The sequence below is a fragment of the Drosophila innubila genome (genome assembly GCF_004354385.1).
Source record: "Drosophila innubila isolate TH190305 chromosome 2L unlocalized genomic scaffold, UK_Dinn_1.0 4_B_2L, whole genome shotgun sequence".
In the NCBI taxonomy this organism is placed as follows: Eukaryota; Metazoa; Arthropoda; class Insecta; order Diptera; family Drosophilidae; genus Drosophila; species Drosophila innubila.
In genome coordinates, this window is record NW_022995372.1 from 10,463,434 (window position 1) to 10,479,929 (window position 16,496).

The 16,496-nt window shown below is 43.4% G+C and overlaps 7 protein-coding genes across 8 annotated transcripts; 4 read left to right on the top strand and 3 right to left on the bottom strand.

Moving 5' to 3' along the window:
- Window positions 1–67: 67 nt before the first annotated feature.
- Window positions 68–1,452, bottom strand: LOC117780006 (dolichyl-phosphate beta-glucosyltransferase). Its single transcript, XM_034616373.1, has 4 exons — window positions 1,271–1,452; window positions 1,030–1,204; window positions 567–963; window positions 68–510 (listed from the first exon to the last, which is right to left on the bottom strand). The coding sequence occupies exons 1-4, from the start codon at window positions 1,334–1,336 to the stop codon at window positions 168–170; spliced, it is 981 nt and encodes a 326-aa protein (XP_034472264.1). The 5' UTR covers window positions 1,337–1,452; the 3' UTR covers window positions 68–167.
- A 314-nt stretch (window positions 1,453–1,766) lies between these two features.
- LOC117780465 (epsilon-sarcoglycan) lies at window positions 1,767–4,185 on the top strand. 2 transcript variants are annotated; one of them, XM_034617013.1, is made up of 5 exons: window positions 1,768–2,417; window positions 2,798–3,220; window positions 3,448–3,540; window positions 3,631–3,774; window positions 3,833–4,185. In XM_034617013.1, exons 1-5 carry the CDS (start codon window positions 1,858–1,860, stop codon window positions 3,942–3,944), a joined length of 1,332 nt encoding a protein of 443 aa, XP_034472904.1. In that variant the 5' UTR covers window positions 1,768–1,857; the 3' UTR covers window positions 3,945–4,185. The 2 variants fall into 2 exon arrangements, with proteins under 2 accessions (XP_034472905.1, XP_034472904.1); XM_034617014.1 differs by lacking the exon at window positions 3,448–3,540 and having other exon boundaries at window positions 1,767–2,417; window positions 3,833–3,973.
- A 501-nt stretch (window positions 4,186–4,686) lies between these two features.
- LOC117780491 (polyprenol reductase) lies at window positions 4,687–5,783 on the top strand. Its single transcript, XM_034617048.1, has one exon. It carries the CDS (start codon window positions 4,743–4,745, stop codon window positions 5,712–5,714), a length of 972 nt encoding a protein of 323 aa, XP_034472939.1. The 5' UTR covers window positions 4,687–4,742; the 3' UTR covers window positions 5,715–5,783.
- LOC117780490 (tumor suppressor candidate 3) lies at window positions 5,728–7,240 on the bottom strand. The gene is made up of 4 exons (XM_034617047.1): window positions 7,034–7,240; window positions 6,188–6,914; window positions 5,963–6,125; window positions 5,728–5,898 (listed from the first exon to the last, which is right to left on the bottom strand). Exons 1-4 carry the CDS (start codon window positions 7,118–7,120, stop codon window positions 5,883–5,885), a joined length of 993 nt encoding a protein of 330 aa, XP_034472938.1. The 5' UTR covers window positions 7,121–7,240; the 3' UTR covers window positions 5,728–5,882.
- Window positions 7,241–7,536: 296 nt separating this feature from the next.
- Window positions 7,537–9,254, top strand: LOC117781491 (N6-adenosine-methyltransferase non-catalytic subunit). The gene is made up of 3 exons (XM_034618260.1): window positions 7,537–7,723; window positions 7,784–8,327; window positions 8,384–9,254. The coding sequence occupies exons 1-3, from the start codon at window positions 7,658–7,660 to the stop codon at window positions 8,992–8,994; spliced, it is 1,221 nt and encodes a 406-aa protein (XP_034474151.1). The 5' UTR covers window positions 7,537–7,657; the 3' UTR covers window positions 8,995–9,254.
- On the bottom strand, window positions 9,123–10,346 carry LOC117781492 (coiled-coil domain-containing protein 97). Its single transcript, XM_034618262.1, has one exon. It carries the CDS (start codon window positions 10,316–10,318, stop codon window positions 9,242–9,244), a length of 1,077 nt encoding a protein of 358 aa, XP_034474153.1. The 5' UTR covers window positions 10,319–10,346; the 3' UTR covers window positions 9,123–9,241.
- A 716-nt stretch (window positions 10,347–11,062) lies between these two features.
- Window positions 11,063–16,066, top strand: LOC117782273 (multidrug resistance-associated protein 7). The gene is given in 6 exon segments (XM_034619336.1): window positions 11,063–11,594; window positions 11,654–13,600; window positions 13,664–14,364; window positions 14,427–15,396; window positions 15,456–15,518; window positions 15,521–16,066. Coding segments are annotated over 6 exon segments (4,440 nt in total). The 5' UTR covers window positions 11,063–11,248; the 3' UTR covers window positions 15,934–16,066.
- The last annotated feature ends 430 nt before the right edge of the window (window positions 16,067–16,496 follow it).

Consider the following 16,496-nt stretch of genomic DNA (forward strand, 5'->3'; position numbering starts at 1 on the left):
CAGCTGATTTATGTTATCGATCAAATCATTTGAAATAATTTTTTACAATCACACATTGAAAGATATATTTTGAATACTATGACGTATGTATAATTATTTTTGTTATTGAGAAACATAAATAGTTAGGAAATTAAATGCGAATTCTAAACTTTAAGGCCAAACATTTTTCAATTCTCCTTTTTCTGGTTAGCAGCAATGCGCCAAGCACCAACCATATAACGTAGCCAAATCATGAACAAATCAATGCCCATTTGCAGCCACGACCAGAATGGTGATAGCTTCGATCCATCAATCTCAGTCCACCGCACGGCCACCTCGGACATGGGAAGCTTTAGGCGTTCTGCCAGATACAGCAGCTCTACATCGAAGGCCCAACGTTGGACGTGCAAGCTATTAAACAGTTTTCGCGCCGTGGCACGCGTGAATAACTTGAATCCGCATTGAGTGTCCCTTACCGTGCGCACGGCAAAAATGTAGACGAGCGTATGGAAGCCATGCATCAGTATGGTGCTATGAAAGAGACAATGGTTAAGAACTATTTTTGGATGGCAAACAGTCTTACTTACCGCAGGAAACTGCGTGTGGCAATCGACTCATCCTCCAGATGGGCGCGGGAGCCAATGGCAATGCCATCTTGACGCCACTCGGGCGCCAAGCTAGATAACGCCTCGGCTAGTTTATCATAATCTGCAAACTTCGTGGCACCATCGGCGTCCGCAAAGAGCAACTGGCGACCACGTGCGCTCAATATGCCCAAACGCACTGCGCCGCCCTTGCCCCGATTCTCGACCAGCTCCAGCACACGAAACTTCTCCGCACTGTATTTCTTGGAGTATTTGAGCGCCACGCCAACAGTTGCATCGCTGCTGCCATCGCTGACAATAATCACCTCGTAGGTAAAATCCGATTGTTTCGATGATTTCTCCTCCAGAAAAGCCATGCACTCATCGAGCATGGCAGGCACTGTGAATGGAACATAATCATGTGATGATTACTCATAGCAATCATTTAAAACAGAACAGCACATACATCGTTTTTCCTCATTATATGCCGGCACAATGACACTTAGCTCCAAGGTAGGTGAGTCGTCTAAACTGGGAAATTCAACAGTTTTAATGCTTTTGGGATCAAGGTAGAATTTCTCATCCTTGTGCCGTGTTATATTTGGGTAAGGCTTTGTTTTGTATAACAATATAGCCACAGTCTGCAATAAATATTCGAGTTATCAACGTTTTCTGTGTGTATACATGTATATGTAACATTTACATACCAACAGTGCAGCAGTAAAGATAAATGCAAGCAGATAATAGGACACTTGCAGCAGAAATGTCAACATGTTTGTAGTGTATTTATTTAAACTAACGGCTATCTGAAGAAGAACATCACTTTTTGAATTTGCGCGATATTGCCGAGCGAAAGCCACGTATTTTGTGCCAACCTTGCGTTCGTTTAGCAGCTGATAAAATTCTAAGAAGTCAACAAAAATCTATCGATTTCGATATGCACTTTTTCAATATATATCGATATTTGCAGGCTCGCCTGCACAACCTAGCCAGACTGTGCATAAATGTGGCAAAACAGTCGTTTAATTTGAAAATAAATTTAAATTCATTACTTTTAAAGAAATCTGCCGCTGTTTAATTATGAATACTTATGTTACTTATTTTTGTTTAAATAAATAATAACTGACCTGGTGCAACAGGTGTCTACATACGACGGATTACTGCGCCTGCGCTCTCCCGGTTGCTGCTCTCGCTCCCAGTGAGATACACACTTAAGGAATTTTCAGTCGCGTTTGCTTAAGCTTATTGAAATGTTTATGTAAATCAGCAATTGAAGAAAGAAAAACAATTAGAAATGCAGCTTCTACTCCTCATCGTGGCATGGCTTGGTGTGGAAAGTGCCAGGGCCTTCAAGTTACAGCTGCAGGCGAATGTTGGAGAATTGTTTACCTATAAAATTGCACCGCAACTTTTTAACTGGACGCACCAAGTGATTGGCGAACAGTTTCGGTATAGACCTTCATTGCAGGATTACCCAGATCTGCCCAGCTGGATGCGGTACATGTACAGTCATGAGTACCATGCTGGATTCATATATGGAACGCCGCCAATCTCTGCAGCGGGCAAATCTCTCAATTTCGATGTCGTGGCCTTGAATCGACAGAATTACGAGACTCGCCAGTTGATCATCTCAATGTTTGTAGCGCACAAATTTATAACACCAAATGTGGTGCAAATGAAAATCGACAATCTCAATTGGGTGCATCTAATGGATCCGGGACGTGTGGAAAACTTGCGTAACATTTTCCGCAAGGATCTCTGGCCCGGCAGCAAAGAGGATCTGAGCGTTGTGTTTATGGAATCGGCTGTCAATATGGGCGGACGTTTGCCACTGCGTCCACAGCAGCGCGAAGGGTGAGTCCATACAGATTATGTATTCACTAGAGTACCTCAAATAAATTTCGAACAAAACAAAAAAAAAATGTAAGGAACCCAAAATACAGATGACATTTCAACTAAGAAAACCATTCAGAGTAAAAAAAAAAAGAAATGTTTATATTAGAAAGAGTATTGACATTTTGAAGTTTTCGAATAAGCGTCAAAGGGAAAAAATGGACAGTATTAAAAAAATGACTTTTTAAATTTTGATGCTGAATTCCGTAAGAAAAGCGGTAAGGAAAGCGGCTAAAATTTTAGAATGAATTTTATGAATTTTAGAACTCTAAAAAGGTTTCAATGGAAAATGGGAATCAATCATTTAACACACTTATCGATCCGTCAATGTTTATTTACAGAGTGATCGTGCACGTTGGAAGCTTTGCACAGTTCTCACCACGACTGAAGGAACTGCAGGAAGAAGTTCGTCCTTTGTACAAGTTGCCCTCCTGCACCTACAAACGAACATCGGTTCAAAAGATATTTGAAAATGTTGGCTTCAAACTAGATTGGTGTGCCTTTAAAATGGTGGGCATAGAGTCGCCCACTGAGGTACTCTATCACAATAACCATGCCAGTGGGCGTCTGGACGAGCATCAAAAGCAACCACATAATACGGAGGTGCAGCATCACAATGAAAACTGGATGGCCATTTCACGCGAGGATGTTCCCATGCGCAATTACATCGATGAGTTTGCCTTTGCATTTGCCATTCCGGGCATGATTCTGGCCGTGCTTCTGGGCATGCTCTCGGCTGTACTCTGCTTTCAGCACCATAAGTTGTAAGTGGATGCAATTGGGTAATATTCAATATTAATCTTCATACCCTTGCAAAGTCCAGTCTCTCAGTTTTAAAGGTATCCTGAAAATAACTATAATAATAAAAAAACTATTCAGGTTTTTTGAGCAATCTTACAGATTGTCTTTTTAAACTCATAGAACTCTGCAAGGGTATCTTTTATCACCTTTTTCATATTTTAATTTATATCGCTTATGGTTTGCTTTGTAGTTACGATCCACATTCTGAGTTTTTCTTTGCCAATATTTTTCACATTTGCGAAGAGTCGTGCGAAAAACCGCAGAGCGATTCGGAAGATGACAGGTGAATTTTAAGTTGAATCCTATGATTTTATATTTACTTATGCTATTATTTAGAAAATAATTTTATTAAAAACCTTTATTATATTAACAGTTCCATCCACATGGATTATCCAATGTCATCTACCGTACAAATGGTTCAGTGCTCTGATACGAATCCAATGCAACCAGTGACAACGCTAAAGAGCCTTAAGGATCCCAACTTTCTCTTGGACAATATAAGCATGCGCTCTCAAAGGTTAAAAGTTCAAGATTCAATCAGTTATATTCTGTTAACGCTCTCGTTTCTATTATAGTCCCAATAATAGCTTGTATCAATTGGACAGCGGCGCCTCCGGCATTTACGCACGTCCCAAACCTCCACCATATAAGGGCGGTACTTTGGGACGCAATGGCGTGGACATTTGACAATCATCGGCCAGAGTGCTCTATTGTTAAAGGTGCCTCGCCTCGTTCAGCAAGCAATACTCAAAACTAACTTCTCTACAATTCCCGGCATAGCAGTCAGTAGAGATGCATTTATTAGTAGCCAGCCATATCATAGCCGCATCGAATTAATCATAAATGTTTATTATAATAAATAGCGTAATTTAGTTTGATCTGTAACTTTGTTGCAAATAAATATAAAATTCCGCTATGATTCAAGATATTTGAAAGCTTTTTATATTTTTTAATCTACGCGCATCTATTTTTAGAGGAAGTTGGCAGCACGGCGCTATATTTGAAAATCAGCTGTGTCGTCTCAACACTGACGGCTATACTGCCAGCACTGATATGAATTGCAAATAAAAACATACAAAAAAACTCAATAAAAATCAAAAAATTTGATGAAAGTTTCAAATTCGAAATTAGATCAAATTAAGGTAAACATTTTAATGATGATGTGAAGTTCGTCAGACCTCGGGAAAACAAATTAGAAAACTTAGTTCCAAAAAAATAGTCAAAAAATCGATAAAATTCTAACCAAAGTTCTGATAAACAAAAAAAAAAAAACAATCTGAAAAAAGGTACAAAAATTAAGAAAATCCATATTCGGAAATGTACTTATTTTCTTAAGTACAAAAAATCAAACCAGATCGGAAAGTTTGGCAGGGTGGCAGCCTTTAGACCGGGTGTGTGTGCTGTGTGTTTTTTTGTACCGCTCATTACTGCGGTGAAAGTCGTTGTAATAGTAAAGATTTTAATTAGAATTACGTGTCACACAAAATGATAATAGGATTAATAGGCTCCTTGGAGGAGCTCATAGATCAATACAAAATCAATGTAATTCAATTGATTTTTATCGTATTCATCGTCACGATCGTCATACTGGGCAGTCTAATGACGCTAGTGGAGCCTCATTTGCCCAACAGTATCCGACAGTCGTTTCGGTATGGCAAGCACAGTTTTAAGGGTGAAAGCGACGCCCTCGTCAATCATCTTGAGGTCCCAAAGGCATGGTTCAGTCATTTCTACATATTCGCTTTTGGTTGGTCAATGCTGTCGCTTTATTTCATCATCAGTACGATTATAACTCAAAAGGTGGCACCTGAGCTCGTGCTCCGATTTCTGGATTTTATGTGCGGTGGTCGGAGTCATCGTCAGGTGCAGGTCGACTCCAACACGGCACTGTTGGCGACCCTGCTGCTAAGCTTGCAGTGCGTGCGCCGCTTCTACGAGACAAACTTTGTGCAAATCTTTTCCAAACGCAGCAAAATGAATCTTTCACACTATGCCGTCGGATATGTGCATTACTTTGGCGCCATTACCTCATTGTTGGCCAACACAGCGGGCTTTGTGCGCAACTCGAAGCCAGCTCCGTTCACGCTGAGCAATGTGACGCCGCTCCAGGCGACCTACATCCTCATCTTTTTATTCTCTTGGTATCAACAATATAGCAGCAACATGGTGCTAGTTAATCTACGGAAGAATGCCAAGACGGGAGCAGTCAAGACTGAAGATCATTTGATGCCCACAAGTGGCTGGTTTAATCTCATCTCGTCGCCGCACATGTTCTTCGAGATGGTCATGTACTACTGCCTGGCGGATCTACTGACTCCCATACGCACATGGAAGCTTATATTTATATGGGTGGCCAGCAATCAAACGATCAATGCTCTGCTTACGCATCAGTGGTACAAGGCTAACTTCAAGGATTACCCAGAGCAACGACATGCAATTATTCCTTGGTTGCTGTAGAAGAATTAGTTTAAGGTCTACAATTCTAATTTAGTAGTGGCATTTATTATTAAACTTGTTTTACACACACGCACGCTTAGTACTTGGTGCTTCTTGCTTTTAATTTGAACTATAAAACGTTAATAACGATCCACTCGATTATGATATCAAAGGTGGCCTCAGTCGATTCTACTTGAACAAGAAACTGCAAGCGAGAATTAGATAAGGTTAAGCAGAGTATTTAAGATGTTGTAAGCCAAGTAACTTACCTATAAGGATAACCCTGCGCCTTGGAACGGAATACAGAGAGCAAGAAGGAGAAGAATACAGTTAACAAGACCAAACCGACCATGGCCATAATTCGATTTCTATTGTGCGCCTTCTGTGTACCGGACTCAATCAGCAGTATCATTCCCAGCACAATCATCGCATCTGAAATACGTAGTAATGTTGTTAATTCATCAATTTCACAAGCTGAACAACTCGATTCATACTTAAGAACATGACAATGTAGGTCTCCACGACCAATTGACCCTGGGACGAGCCATGAATGTAGGCAACGCCACCGTTTTGCGTCTTATGCACCAGTGGCGGACCACGTATGTGATTCCACATCTGGCCAGAAATCATGGCAAAGCAGAAGAATAAAGCAATAGCACCCCACAGATTTTTGTTGTACAGGAATTCGAGATTGTTGCGACGGATGTACAAAAAGCTGCCCACCAAAGCGACCAGTGTAATCATGGCCACAGTTCCCGAGTAATTTGGTGGTCGGAAGATGCGTATTGTAATATCTGTGCGTTCGGCTACAAATTTGGCAATCGAATCGGCTGCAAAGCCAACACGATGTATGTCCATTGTATCGGCACCCTTTGGCTTGCCCTTGGCCGGGAAATGCATAAACACGGGCGCCGTATTGAGACGGAGCATCTGGAACACGTCAGAGCCCTCATCGAAATCGACCATGGCGAAGAAGAGCTTGTTGGAGTAGATGGGCGAGAAGCGGTACGAGTTGGCCACAATGCTGAATTCGTCATGTGCATGTCGACATATCTGGCATTGGCGTGATGGCGCCAGCGCCGTTAGCATCACAATCATTGAATAATTGCGCGGCGTGTTTTTCACATATTCACGGAATTTTTGTCCATTAAAACGTAAAAGCGGTTTCTTCATGTTCATTTCCACCAGGTTTTGAACTCTTTCCGATAGAGAGAGACCCGTCTGCAAATAACAACATTATTGTTTACATTCTAAAAATTCTTTTACCGGCTCCAGAGCCGGTTTCCTCTTAGCCATTGGAAGTGACGTGGCCATCGGTGCAGGCGGTTGGTTGTACTTACTTTCTGTTTACCTTGTGCGGCGACAAAGATCAAGCAGCCGGCTAGCACAACAAACGCGCACAGCAGCGTGTTGCGCAGCACCTTCATTTTGCAGTGATTTATTTAACAATTACTATTATTTAAAGTCCAAATCACAGAGTTTAACACAACACAATTCTTTTTTTTTTTTGTGGCGGCGTAGCATGCAGCTGATTGTGAATGGCACCCGTGCATTAATGTTGCCAGACTGTACGTTTTTATTCTTCCTCTTCCCAGTTTACCAGTCACCTTGGTTAGCTACGATGGCTCCTGCCAATTTGCCATTAGGTCAATGTACGTAAGATGTTTGCCGCAGTTTCAGTGAAGATCTTTAAAATTAATTATTGGTTTTGCGGTTTAAAATTGATCTGTTGTGCGTGCAAAAAGATCGCAAATGTCATATTGTTAGCTATCGACTACCAAAAACAACCACGGTAGCTTACTCATCGAAACATTCTTTAATAATATCGATAGTTTTTTCATCAACGATTTTGCATCGCTATCGCGTTGCCGAGACGCGTTGGTCGACTATTTTTTATTTGCCTTTATTTTGTTTTAACTTAGATTCTAATTTAATAAACTGTGCAACAATAGTATCAGTTGATCATGAGCGATGTATTAAAGAGCTCGCAAGAGCGTTCCCGCAAACGAAGACTTCTTTTAGCCCAAACGGTGTGTAGGCGTTAGTTGGTGACTTTGATTTTTGTTATTTTCAAAATATTTAATTCGCAGCTCGGGTTGTCTAGCGTTGATGAGCTGAAAAAAGTGCTGGGCAATGCGGAAGATGGTAACAATTATGCTGGCATTGGCGGCAGTCGCCAGCTTAATGCCACCGGACAAAGGGACGAGGAGGATGGAAACGGAAGCGGCGCTTCATCGTCAAAGAAGACGCCAAATGAGATTATTTACAGGGATTCATCGACGTTTTTGAAGGGCACACAGTCTTCCAATCCGCACAATGATTACTGCCAACACTTTGTGGACACGGGCCAAAGACCACAAAATTTCATACGCGACGTTGGATTGGCCGATCGCTTCGAGGAGTATCCCAAGTTACGAGAGCTAATAAAGCTGAAGGATAAACTTATCCAGGACACAGCATCGGCTCCAATGTATTTAAAGGCCGATCTTAAAACACTAGACGTCAAAACACTGGGCACAAAATTTGATGTCATACTAATTGAGCCACCTTTGGAAGAATATGCGCGGGCCGCGCCAGCTGTGGCGACGGTAGGTGGAGCCCCAAGGGTCTTCTGGAACTGGGACGACATTCTGAGTAAGTTAATTAAACATAACTGTCATCGATACACTCTAATGAATCACTACACGCAGATTTGGATGTTGGGGAGATTGCTGCACATCGCTCCTTTGTGTTCCTGTGGTGCGGTTCCTCCGAGGGATTGGATCAAGGTCGCAATTGCCTTAAGAAGTGGGGCTTTCGTCGGTGCGAAGACATTTGCTGGATACGCACAAACATTAACAAACCAGGGCATTCTAAACAGGCCATTCCTAAAGCCGTTTTCCAGCGCACAAAGGAACACTGCCTGATGGGGATCAAGGGAACTGTACGACGGTCTAGCGATGGCGATTTCATACATGCCAATGTCGACATTGATCTTATAATTTCGGAGGAAGAGGAATTTGGCAGTTTTGAGAAGCCCATCGAGATCTTTCATATCATTGAGCATTTCTGTCTCGGTCGTCGGCGTTTGCATTTGTTTGGTCGCGACTCGAGTATAAGACCCGGCTGGCTCACCGTTGGACCCGAGCTGACCAATTCCAACTTCAATTCGGAGCTATATCAAACGTATTTCGCTGAGGCGCCCGCCACCGGTTGCACAAGTCGCATCGAATTACTGCGGCCAAAGAGTCCGCCACCAAACAGTAAGGTTTTGCGTGGTCGTGGACGTGGATTTCCACGTGGTCGTGGCAGGCCCAGATAGTCATCTTTCTCACTTGCATGTATTCTAGTTCTTAAGAGCGAAATTGTTCACTGGTTGTAGCACTATGATGCGTGCTTAAAATGACCCCCTTAGAAGGACTATTTAAATGACAAGCGCTAAAGATTTTCATAATCTACGTCCACAATTTAATGTACACAATTCTGCGGGATTAATCTCAAGTTTAAGAGACAATATTCTTATGTCATTGTGCTCCTTATAATGCTAGGATTAAAGCTAAAAATAAATACTAATGCTGCAAACTGTGGTGTTTGTTTAGATGCCGCATATAAACATCCAGCTCATCCTCGCCATCATCACCACTGGGAGACTGTTTATCTATTGCGAATGCACCATTATCGTTATTATCATCATCATCACTGCAGTTAAAATAGGCATCCTCTTCATCGCGTTCTATTTGCTTCAAATCATCCAGCAGGACGTTGTCATCGACAGCCGTGTAATCAAAATCTTTGTCCTGGCCACTGAGAAAGCGTTCCTTCATTAAACCCATAAACTCATTACGCAACCGCTCGCGCTCCGCAGGATTATAGTACTCGGGTGTTGTTATTCTATTGATCCTGTTTAGAGGTTGTGCTTCAATGTTGCGACTTGTGGAACAAGCCACAGGTTCGTCATCATCGAAGCCGCCCCATTGTTTGCGACATGCGTCAGGCACTTCGCAATCTATGCTGGACTCCGGCAACGCCTGCACCTCTGTCTCCGTGCTGGGCTCAACTTGCTGCAGCAGTTCGTCACGCTGCTTTTGCTCCAGCGAGTGCATCAGTATGCCAGAGAAACTGGTATTTCGGACATCGTAGCTGTCGCGTACTTTCTTCTCCGCCTCTGTCAAGTATTGACCGATTAGCTCCTGGTACAGCTCTGGTGCCCGCTGCATCATTTCGTGCTCGCTAAAGTACTCGCCTTTCTGCAGCAGCTGCTGCATGGCATGGTAACGTCTATTCTTGACGCACACCGTCCGTGTGTGCAGTTTGCGTTTGAAATCTTCCAGAAGCAGGCAAATATCTTCCAGACTCTCGTCGGGTTTGACGGGCTCCTGGACGCCCATTGCCTGAAAGTCGCTCAACTGTTGCTCATTCAGATAGCTGCCAAAACGAATCAAAAAGTTCTCTCGATTTTTATGATACGCATCCTGTGCAATTTGTTGCTTCTCGCAAATGCTCAGCTCGGGATCATCGATTTGTTGAGACTTAAAAACGATGTTGGCATTCTCAGCCAATGCTTTGAATATATCCACAAGCTGAGTTGGCAAAACAGCGGCTTCGGACTTGCTTTCGCTGTCGGCATTCTCCTCAATCTGTGTCATTATTTAAGGAACTAAATTACTTTGTAAACAAACGCTTCTTCTTGATTTCTGCTCTGTGAACGATAATTAGGGCTGTGAATCAGTGCTGCCATATCATCTATAGTTGACTCTATTTACTTGTAATCGAATCAAAAAAAGTTTGACCAAATTTCGGGAATCGTGATTTATAGGGCTGGTTGCGATGTTAACAATTGCATTAACGCCTATTACAAATCTCTGTTGCCAATTTAGCTATTTTTTTTTTATTTTCTATTTTTTAACATAGATTATTTATAGCTCTTTTCCATGCATGGTATTATTCATGTGTAAACTATGAAAGAGCTGAAATTTTAAGATTTGTCCTGTTTTTCTGTCTCTTTTTAAAATATTTGTCCCATTTTTATGTTTTTTTCGGAGTCCGTTTGTCCTGTTTTTCTTATCGACTAATGGCAAAACATTAAAGTAACGATACATCGATCGATTTAGGCTAATATAATTTTAGCGAAATTCTTTCTGACGTTTATATAAATATTATTGCTCAATATTATCGTATTTCTACCATTGCCGCCACTTGATCGAAGTAGCGACAAGGATATTTTTAAATACTTCAACACCTACGATAATGGAAACATACTAGTATTATCGATAGGCTGTATCAATTTCGATTAATACCTGCTCAACCATTCAAGTGTGCACGTTGCAGCTGTTATCGTAAACTGCACAATCTGCGTCAGCTGTTTTTATTTAGTTGACTATAAACAAGAGAGGCAACTGCTAATCAGCAATACAATAAAGGGTTTCACAAAGCATTATTTATCGCTATTTACGGCCACCGCTCGCTTTTTACGGTCTGCGGGGAAATCGCAAATGATGACTCACAAACGCAGCTGCGTGAAGAAAAGAAAAGTACCCGTTGTTACAATTGGTTGCAAGCGTTAAAGGAAATTCATCATGTCAAACAGTGATTGGAATTGGACACAGTTCTGTCCGACGGGCTTGAAACCGTTCGCCAACGATACCAACGATCTGTTGCCATGTTTTCAAAAGACCCTGCTCCAGTTTCCCGTCTACTCAATCTTTGCCGCAATATCCGCCTACAATTTTGGCAATCAAACACAAATTATAACACGCGATAGAATCCAACTGAGATTACTATCCTTACGTACGGTAATTAGTATTATTTTGGCTATTTTGCCCGTATCCAAGATATTTGTGTTCCATCGTGATGGCATTGAATTGTATGCAGTCGATGTGCTTGTCGTGGGTGCCGAGTGCATCATGTGGATAGTTCACTGTGGTGAGTGCACCTCAATTAGTCTTGATTTATAATGAGTTATTAAGAAACGTTTCTGGCAGGTTACCTGATGACAACACGAAATAATGGCTCCTTGAGCCATCGAGGCTCCTTGCTGTTGAACGTGGTGTGGCTTATGGTTATTGTGCTGGACGCTGTCTGGCTGCGAACCAGTCGACACTTTGAATGGTGGCCTTGGAGCCTTGCCACACTGTTGTGTGATCTGTGTTATGGTGCCACATTGATACCCAAGGGAAGTGCGATCATAAGCTTAGCAAATTCCAATCATAGGGATCGTGAGCAGGATGCCTTGTTATCAAATCGTTATACATACTTTAACTTTGAGTTGAATGAATCGCTGCTCGGACACGCCCAGGATGAGGCGAATTGGGCATCCCGCTTCGTTTTCCACTGGGTGCAGCCGTTGATCAGCAAAGGCGTCGCTGGCAAATTGCATCGCATTGAGGATCTGTTCGATCTTCCGGATGCACTCAACGTGGCACGCTTAAGCGAGCGTCTCCATTTGGCACTCTCTCAATGCCAAAGCCCATTCCGAGCACTGCATAAAGTCTTTGGATTCGAGTTCTATTTGATTGGATTACTTCGACTTGTGGCCGATATCAGCAGCTTTGCAGGACCACTTCTCCTCGGAGGACTCTTACGGCTGAACAGCGAAAAGCAGAATGAAGCGGATAATAATAGAGCATATTACTATGCGCTGGCCCTGTTTGGAACACAGCTGCTGTCGACTATGTGTGGCTGTCACTTTGACTGGCGCATGGCGATGGTCAGCATGAAGATGCGCGTGGGCGTCATCAGCAGCATCTATCGCAAGGCCTTGGAGGCGCGTGGTGTGCGTGAGTCCCGTCCAGATATGCTCAACTTGATGTCCACGGATGCGAATCGCATTGTCAATTCATGCATTAGTTTCCACTCCTTTTGGAGCATACCCTTTAAGCTGTTCACCACATTGTATCTGCTTTATCTACAGTTGGGCGTTGCCTTCTTGGCTGGCGTAATCTTTGCCGCTCTCCTGATACCCGTCAATCGTTGGATAGCCAAGCGCATTGGCGTCTATTCCACGGGATTGATGACCGCGAAGGACGCGCGTCTTTCAGCCACAACGGAGACAATGGAGGGCGCTAAGCAAATCAAATCCAATGCTTGGGAGCCAATATTCATTAAGAAAATCCGCGAGCTACGCCATAAGGAGCTCAAGTTTCTGTCGAAGCGCAAGTATCTGGATGCCTTGTGCGTATACTTTTGGGCCACGACACCGGTGCTTATATGTTTGCTAACATTTGGCATGTTTGTGCTCTTGGGCAACCAGTTGACTGCCTCCTCGACATACATAAGTGTCGCCTTGCTCTACATGCTCATTGGACCATTGAATGCCTTTCCCTGGGTGCTCAATGGCCTTGTCGAGGCGTGGGTATCTCTAAAGCGTGTGCAGCAACTAATGGATGTGCCCAATCTGGACTACTCCAGCTACTACAATCCCATTATGCGTGGCATTGGCGGTGCCGAGACAACTGCCAGCGTGCTCCAGATGAAATGTGCACACTTTGTGCACGATAGCGAGCACCAGGATAACGACAACACTCCGACTCATCAATTCCGGCTGAAGGACATCAATGTCGACATCAAGGCGGGTCAACTCATCTGCATCGAGGGACCTGTGGGCGGTGGCAAGAGCAGCTTCCTCACAGCCATCGTAGCCGGTCTGCAGTGTCTGGACGGTGAGGTTTGCGTCCAGGAGACGAACACTGGCTTTGGCTATGTGCCACAATCCCCGTGGCTGCAACGCGCCACCATCCGGGACAACATTGTGTGGGGCAGCAACTTTGACGAACAATGGTACAAATCGGTGCTATTTGCCTGCGCCCTCAACGAGGATATACGATCACTTGGCGGCGATCTAATTGGCGTGGGCGAAAATGGTCGCACTCTCTCCGGCGGACAACGTGCACGGGTCGCACTGGCACGTGCCGTTTACCAGGACAAGAAGGGTTAGTAGTCATATATACTAATATTACATTTTCTGAGATTTAATTAAATTCATACACTTTCAGTTTATCTACTAGATGATGTACTCTCTGCACTGGACGGCCATGTGTCCAAGCACATTGTACGACACTGTCTGCTAGGATTGCTGAAGCAGAAGACACGCATTGTGGTCACACGCAGCACACAGTTGTTCTTCCATGCCAATCAGATTCTACACGTCAAGGATGGCCAGTTGTGTCCCAGTGACTACATGACCGAGAGCATTGATCTGAGTCTTGATGAGGAATCGACCAGCGAATCGCTGGACATGCGTCATTGCTCCATCGAGTTGCCCAATGCAGCGGATGAGGATAAAAAGAGTGTGGATAGTCTGCTGATGGAGGAATCCCGTGAATATGGTCATCTCGCTGGCAATGTATTCAGCTGCTATTGGCGTGCTGTGACAACTCCTTTGGCTCTCACTGTGCTGTTCTTTGTGGTGCTCATGCAGCTGACACGGAATTTAAGTGACACCTGGTTGGCACATTGGGTCACCGAGACGACACTCGATGGACATTCCAATGATACCACGCTTCAGCATGTCCTAATGCATCCGGGCAATGAGAGTGACGAATCGGCCCACACCACGGGCTTCTATTTGGGCATCTTTGCTGCCCTGGCGGTGACCAATTCGTTGGTGACCTTAGCGCGAGCCTTTCTCTTTGCCTTTGCTGGCATCAAGGCGGCCATCTTTCTGCATGAGAAGCTGCTCAAGCGAGTCATGTTTGTGAGTCGCCTTAACTATCTTAATTTAATTAAAATCCATTATTTATGTCATCATCTTTGCAGGCCAAGTTTAATTTCTTTGATGTCACATCTGTGGGTCGCATACTTAATCGCTTCTCCTCGGACACCAACACGGTTGATGACTCGCTGCCATTCATAGTGAACATTTTGCTGGCCCAACTGGCGGGACTAGTGGGTGGCTTGGCAGTCAGCCTGTATGCCATGCCTTGGCTGGGATTGGTCATTATACCCATGGTTCCGATCTATTTAAATTTACAGCAACGTTATCGCCATGCCTCCCGGGATATTAAGCGGCTGTCTAGCAATGCCATGTCGCCGCTTTATACGCACTTCACGGAGACTCTACAGGGATTATCCACGATACGGAGCATGCGTGCAAGTGCCCGGTTTCAGCGTGACTTTCAGGGTAAGCTGGAGGAGAGCATAAAGGCGCAACTTTCAGCAGCAGCTGCCCAACAGTGGTTGGCACTGCGTCTCCAGTTGTTGGGTGCAATGTTGGTGGGCGGTGCTGCTTTGCTGACAGCAATAACAGCATCGCATATAACGAATCCTGGCCTGGTTGGATTGTGTTTAACGTATGCATTGTCAATTACTGGCCAACTGGACGGTCTTTTGCATGCCGTGGCCGAGACAGAGCAAGAGCTTGTGGCTGTTGAGCGTGTGGATCAGTATTTGCAGCTGGAGCCGGAACAGAATGCCGATGGCAGTGCCGATCCGCCATTTGGTTGGCCAACACAAGGTGTGCTCAGCTTTAAACACGTGCAGCTTAGCTACAGGGAGCATCTGTCGCCGGCGTTACATGGCATCAGCTTTGAAACGGAGGCGTTTGAACGCATCGGCATCGTCGGACGCACTGGAGCCGGCAAGAGCTCTGTGCTGGCAGCCTTGCTGCGAGTTGCACCACTATCCCAGGGTGACATATATCTCGACCAGATGAATCTAAAGACACTGGCACTAAGTGTGCTACGCGAACGAATCGGCGTCATCACCCAGGAGCCTTTCCTCTTTGAAGGTATAAAAATATACAAATTTCTTAGCATTGCGTTTAGCTAATCCCGTCCTGTTTTGCAGGCACTGTGCGTGAAAATCTGGATCCTAGTCATAGATATTATGACTCTGAGATTTGGCATGCCATCAAAATTCAGCGGCAGCAACATTGCTAGTTCAGCAACTGGGTGGATTAGATGGCCATGTGGATCGGTGTGGCAACAATTTGTCGGCCGGACAACGTCAATTGTTGTGCCTGGCGCGAGCACTGCTCAAGAATGCAAAGGTCGTTTGCATTGACGAGGGTACCTCCTCACTGGACGATGAGTCGGATTTGTGCATGCAACAGGCGCTGCGTAATGCGTTTAAAAGTTGCACCCTGATTTTCATTGCTCATCGACTGCGTGGACTACAGGCTATGGATCGCATACTTGTCCTTGATAATGGACGCATTTGTGAGCAGGGAAAGCCGCAGGAGTTGGCCTCCGATGAGTCCACAATGTTCCATGGCATGCTGCAAGCGCAGGACATTAGTCTGGAGGACTTTGCTAAGGTCGATTAATAGTTATCGTTGTAAATATTCATTTTAAATAGATCTGTGTATTTATTATTTACATAATTTGTTTTAAATGTATGTAAACTATTTTTAGTTCATAGTATTTAACTCTTTACCAAAAATATAACATTTAAAATAATCTTTACTTTTTCTTGACTATAAGGGATTACATAAAGTTAATTGAAAGCATTTTGCAATATTAAAGTGTAAACAAATAATTTCATTCAATGAATTTTAAATACTAAAATTTATAATCAGTTAAATCATTTGAGCCTTTTTTACATTTGTGGTATATATTTGCATCTTGTGGGAAAGTTAACTATAGTGAGATTACATAATATTAACAAAATTGGTTTATCATAATCTACACAAAATTTAACTTTAAATATTTAATAATTAGTTTTTTGATTAGTTAAATCATATTTCCTGAAGTATTATTACATAAATCTAATATACAAATTTAGGAAATCAAAGTGTAAACTGATAATTACGATACAAGCAAATATTGTTGAATATATCTAAATATTTGTAATAATTTCCAATATTATGTTATTTGGGATTTACATTAC

What these genes read in the sequence shown, in the direction of transcription:
- LOC117780006 (XM_034616373.1), bottom strand. Translation starts at nt 1,336, where the DNA reads ATGTTGACATTTCTGCTGCAAGTGTCCTATTATCTGCTTGCATTTATC. An exon ending in TCTTTACTGCTGCACTGTTG is followed by an intron (nt 1,205 to 1,270) that starts GTATGTAAATGT and finishes TATTTATTGCAG; the next exon opens with ACTGTGGCTATATTGTTATA. An exon ending in GCCACACGCAGTTTCCTGCG is followed by an intron (nt 511 to 566) that starts GTAAGTAAGACT and finishes TCTCTTTCATAG; the next exon opens with CACCATACTGATGCATGGCT.
- LOC117780465 (XM_034617013.1), top strand. Translation starts at nt 1,858, where the DNA reads ATGCAGCTTCTACTCCTCATCGTGGCATGGCTTGGTGTGGAAAGTGCC. An exon ending in AGCGATTCGGAAGATGACAG is followed by an intron (nt 3,541 to 3,630) that starts GTGAATTTTAAG and finishes TTATATTAACAG; the next exon opens with TTCCATCCACATGGATTATC. An exon ending in ATAAGCATGCGCTCTCAAAG is followed by an intron (nt 3,775 to 3,832) that starts GTTAAAAGTTCA and finishes TTTCTATTATAG; the next exon opens with TCCCAATAATAGCTTGTATC.
- LOC117780491 (XM_034617048.1), top strand. Translation starts at nt 4,743, where the DNA reads ATGATAATAGGATTAATAGGCTCCTTGGAGGAGCTCATAGATCAATAC.
- LOC117780490 (XM_034617047.1), bottom strand. Translation starts at nt 7,120, where the DNA reads ATGAAGGTGCTGCGCAACACGCTGCTGTGCGCGTTTGTTGTGCTAGCC. An exon ending in CCGCACAAGGTAAACAGAAA is followed by an intron (nt 6,915 to 7,033) that starts GTAAGTACAACC and finishes TGTTATTTGCAG; the next exon opens with ACGGGTCTCTCTCTATCGGA. An exon ending in CTACATTGTCATGTTCTTAA is followed by an intron (nt 6,126 to 6,187) that starts GTATGAATCGAG and finishes TACGTATTTCAG; the next exon opens with ATGCGATGATTGTGCTGGGA.
- LOC117781491 (XM_034618260.1), top strand. Translation starts at nt 7,658, where the DNA reads ATGAGCGATGTATTAAAGAGCTCGCAAGAGCGTTCCCGCAAACGAAGA. An exon ending in GACTTCTTTTAGCCCAAACG is followed by an intron (nt 7,724 to 7,783) that starts GTGTGTAGGCGT and finishes TTTAATTCGCAG; the next exon opens with CTCGGGTTGTCTAGCGTTGA. An exon ending in GAACTGGGACGACATTCTGA is followed by an intron (nt 8,328 to 8,383) that starts GTAAGTTAATTA and finishes CACTACACGCAG; the next exon opens with ATTTGGATGTTGGGGAGATT.
- LOC117781492 (XM_034618262.1), bottom strand. Translation starts at nt 10,318, where the DNA reads ATGACACAGATTGAGGAGAATGCCGACAGCGAAAGCAAGTCCGAAGCC.